Source organism: Pteropus vampyrus, unplaced genomic scaffold, assembly GCF_000151845.1.
Source record: "Pteropus vampyrus isolate Shadow unplaced genomic scaffold, Pvam_2.0 Scaffold272, whole genome shotgun sequence".
Lineage (NCBI taxonomy): Eukaryota > Metazoa > Chordata > Mammalia > Chiroptera > Pteropodidae > Pteropus > Pteropus vampyrus.
In genome coordinates, this window is record NW_011889053.1 from 1,010,694 (window position 1) to 1,015,239 (window position 4,546).

The 4,546-nt window shown below is 45.6% G+C and overlaps 1 protein-coding gene across 1 annotated transcript in view; it reads right to left on the reverse strand.

Moving 5' to 3' along the window:
* Positions 1 to 870: 870 nt before the first annotated feature.
* The window catches only part of MPHOSPH8 (M-phase phosphoprotein 8), a 29,231-nt gene continuing 25,555 nt past the window's right edge, over positions 871 to 4,546 (reverse strand). The window contains exons 10-13 of the mRNA XM_011375488.2: positions 3,805 to 3,959; positions 2,729 to 2,856; positions 2,037 to 2,120; positions 871 to 1,641 (exon numbers count right to left, since the gene is read on the reverse strand). Coding sequence (XP_011373790.1) covers positions 1,600 to 1,641; positions 2,037 to 2,120; positions 2,729 to 2,856; positions 3,805 to 3,959 — 409 coding nt within the window. The 3' untranslated portion in view covers positions 871 to 1,599. The remainder of the gene's footprint in view (positions 1,642 to 2,036; positions 2,121 to 2,728; positions 2,857 to 3,804; positions 3,960 to 4,546) is intronic.

A 4,546-nucleotide genomic window follows, 5' to 3' on the forward strand; every position in this document is an offset into this window, starting at 1 on the left:
GTCCTTTCGTCAGCAGACACTGGGAGGAAGTAATGGCTGAGCAGTGAGTTTTCTTTGAGGCAAGATCAATTTGAAGTAAAAAGCTGTGCACTAATTGCTTTTCAGGGAGTTTAGCCAGAGTGATGTATCCCCTCTGTGATGACGCCAAGTCACGAGATGGCCCGTGGCTGCGATGAGCAGCTCAGACACGTGTCCTGTGCCGCGCCCGTCTGCAGCACTGCGCACACCTGCACACAATAAGGTAGCTGCTGGGGACCGCTTGTTTGCCAGAGAAGCCATCGCCCGCCCACACGTGGTGCAGGTAAGGAACCGGAACTGCAGCAGTGCTTCTCACCTGCTGCACAGAAGCGAGCGCTCATTCGGAGCAAAACTGTGTTAAGTTGCATGCGTCTGCACTGTAGTCCTAGGAAACACAGGACTTAACCAGTACACCCAGCACAAAGTGGGCAGAAGCCGACACAGGGCCGTGTTGGCCCAAGCTATCGCGCGCTCTCATGTTGCCGGGCCCTGGCTCAGTCGAAACGACTTACCCCACTCCCTGTTAATCACACTTCAGCTGTTGAAGGTGTAGCCCTTGCGGACTTACTACAGCTGCGTGGTGTCTCAGGTTTCTGACCCGAGATGGCCGTGCCTCCTTGGTAAGCAGCATGTCCTCATTACTCAATGTCCTTGTAACCTTATCTTAGGCTGGATTTTGAGATAACAGAAATTTTCTTTAAAAACCCACTTCCCTTATATGTATTGAACGAGGCACTCCTGCTCCTGGTCTCTGCACCGTTGCTAACTCAAGTCAGCAGATGCCACACGGCATCAAAGCTGAGTAGCCAAAGCACGGCACCCTCGGTACCCACCGTTTTAAAACAAAGAAAGTAGATCAACATTGTGTTGTTTTATTGAGAAAACCAGAAAGTAAAAATGGCAACACAATGTGTGTGAGTCCAATGTGACATTCTGAAAAATAATTCACAATTTTAAATGGAGTCAGAGTTAGACCTGTGGAGAATCAGTGGTGGCAGTAACTCGTCACCCGAGGCAGTGGCAAAGCTGGCTGGCCTTGCCAGTGCTCAGAGGAAGGGTACAGGATAGCTGTAAGCAAGGTTAAACGTCCTTTTATACCTCACGATGTCCTGGTTGACATTTTTTGCTTTTATCTCTTCAAAAAAAGGATAACTGGAAAAATACCAAGTTGCCACCTCCAGCTCGAGACATGAGCAACTGCACGTTAGCAGCAGATTCACGCTTTGCTTAATGCGTGGAGCAACACAAATTCACCAGGACAGTAGAAACTTAGTTAAAAAAAGGAGACAGTCCTCATAGGTACAGTTCCACATTGTGGAAACAGAAATATGCAGCCTGGACACAACACCAAGACTTCAGAATGCTAGCACAAATACTTACATTTATATTTTATGACATTAGAACACCGTGTCCCATCTTAAGAGACTGTGACAAGTGACAGGCCTTAAACTGCACGAGGTTTACAGACTTTAAATGTAGGCGTGAGTGTTGGCTGTGCCAGAGTCCTCAGCTGCTTTAGGGACAGTATTTGAAGTCTGAAGGTCAGTCCGTCCCTTCAGTCCACCCCAGGCCTTGGCTCGGTCACTGCAGCTGCACTCTGTACGCACCGATTAACAGCTTCACCTGGAGGAATGAATGCACACACGGGTCAGCAGGAGTGGCACCCGTGCCCAGAGCCATCTCCCTACTGCAATGTCCTGACGGGGTATCTATCAGGTTAGGTGGCTGGAATGGTCACCTGCTTGAATAAATTCAAGTGCTTATAATTTGATTTTTACTTAGAGAATTGTACTACCACACAGATAGTCCCGTCTAGTCCAGCTTCATTTCACAGAGAGGTTGGTGACCAGCCAAGGGACATACGATGGTGATGAAATACCAAAGCCCAGGCCACACAGCAGCTCAGACTGCTAGACGCCCCCCATCCCTGCACCGACACACCCTGAATGTCAAGCATGTATCTCACTCAGACAGGTGCACCCAGCAGTTTGGGGACAGCAGGAGGGAAAGCGTTTCACCTTAGCGGAGGGTGCTTCTGTCAGCCTTATGAAGAGCTTGTTGAGGCCTGCCACAGGGCTGAAGGAGTAAACAAAATGACTATCCTAGGGAAAAAGGAAAAAAAAAAGCGTTTCTTCCAATTTGTACACCTACGGTATAACCTTAAGACTCTGGTGATGATGACAAATACAAGTTTTATAATTGAATTCATACAAGGCAATAAAGGATACAAATAACAAAACAATGTCCAGATAAATCTTTAGGATTAGAATGGACCCAGCCATACACAGCACGAGTGTTGATCTTCATAACTAAATTTTTCTTAATTCAGCCTAAGAATTTTGAATGTGGCAAAGGAATCATGCATAAAGATTCTTCAAGGGCATTTAGTAGTTACATATGTATTTAAAAATGTAATCAAAATAATAGCATAATGATTACCTAAAAGTAAGCATTTAAAGTAAGCTACATAAAACCAGTGCTTGTCCAGTGGTGGTGTTTAGGTATAAACAGAAATGTTCAAAGCAAATCGAAGGAAACATATACGTATGATGGTGAGAAAAGGCATATTTTAGATTTTCAACGAAAATTTAGGATAATTTTACTTTCTGATTATCAGTATTGTCTCATTTCTAGCAACTAGTTTAATGAATTATAATTAACACACTTTCATTAAAACAGCAATTTAAGTCTTAAATGTACTTTTTCTTACCAGAAAAATAGGAAGTTGAAATTTGTCATTTAAAACTACAGCTTGCACACTGCAGGGTCCACAGAGCCGAGCAATCACGTCCTTACCCAGAAAGTTTGCGTGGAAGATAAACAGCAAGATGCCAGAGCCTGGGCAAGGAAGATGTAAACAGGGATTTTAACGCCCGCTGGGCACAGCCACCTCCCCACCCACTCACACCACACCCTCAGGCACCTTCTAGCTTCCAGATTTAACTAGCATTTTTTCAAACTGCAGCCCTTTTAATTTTTTGTTCAAATAGTCACTACCAATAGCTCAAGGAACAGACTTAAAAATATACTTTCCTACATTAAAGCTAAATTTTAAAAAATCTTATTTTGGGGAAAAAAAGGATGAGATCTAGAGCTTTCTCTGAATATTCAAAATATTGTGCAACCTTCGTTTTATTTTTGAAGCTGTATTTTAAATACAAAAATAAATACTGATCCAGGCCAGTTGTAATAAACATGAGGAGACTTCACAGACGACCCAAAGAACCATTTATTCTTTTTGGTTCTGGTCCCAGAGGAAAGGAGGTCAGGGACTCCCCTGAGTAGTGACGACAACATGTTGCCACTCTTCAAATACACAGTGTGAGAAGCTGTGTCTTCTTGCATACATTCTTAAAAATGGGTGGGAAGGTTTTGAAAGTGTAAACTTCATACTTGGAGGCAGAGGCGGTATCACCTGCACCCCACATCCTAGAGAAGGCAGCCGCAGTCGTGACACCTCCATCTCCTGAACTTTGTTATGGGGCAAGACGTGCATAAGAGGTGAAGCTATGAGCAATAATAAAGTTGAGGAAAAACATTTGATTCTGGGCTCAGAATCTTAACAGTAAATTTTAATAAAAGTTAGTTTTAATTCTCGAGACCCAACTTCCTTAAACAAGCGCTGACCCTAGGCTCTGTGAACCCTGACAGTCGCTGGGGAGGCTGGGTCTCAGCTGACTCTGCCAGAGCAGCTGTCCTTTTACTTGAGAATCGTGCATAACAGAAAGAGTTCTGTCACTTAATAGTTCTAGTGTTGCATTTCAAACCGAGAGAAAACAGGCTCACCTTCTGGTATGTTCTGCGGAGGTTTGTAATTGAAATCCGTTGAAAAATCTGGCCCCTCACAGAGACGGTGACAGGCTATGGGGAAGACCGGCTCCAGCAGAGCGAGGCGTGCTTCGAAGTAGTCCTTGATAGTCTCCTCTGCGACTCGGGACAGCCTGTGTGGGAAGGGAAGCAGGCAGGCAAACTCAGCAAGGTCTAGTAGGCAGGCAAACTCAGCAAGGTCTAGTTCCCCGGGGACAGTCTCATTCTGGAGGTTAAGCCCCAGGACCCTTGAGGCCCCAGGACTCTTAATTTAGTCATAAGCAAAATCCATCATCTTAGCGGCCCCTTCGTCTCGTGCACATGGGAAGGCTGGTCACCCGCCGCCTGTTTGTGACTTACCCCCATGGACAGGCGGGGACGGGTAGGCTTCCTGGGACCATTGCAGCCACAGATGCCCACAGGAATTACTGGGGGCTGAGCGGGCACATGGCCCCTTCTTGTCTACTGTCCTAAATGTATTTTCCTTTCTGCCTAGACCATAGATTGTATACTTGGAACTGAAGGAGCCACCGTGCAGTCATTGCAAATGAGGGAGAGGGGACAGTACCCACTGTTGACTCTGCTGCGGTGACAAAGCACACCTCCTGCCAGATGTGGTGACCAGCTACTGAATTACATGTATGAACCTTCAAGAAAAGAATGAATGTGATTGGACAAACTGAGGCATCCAGATGGAGAGGAAAGACTGACACTCGGCACT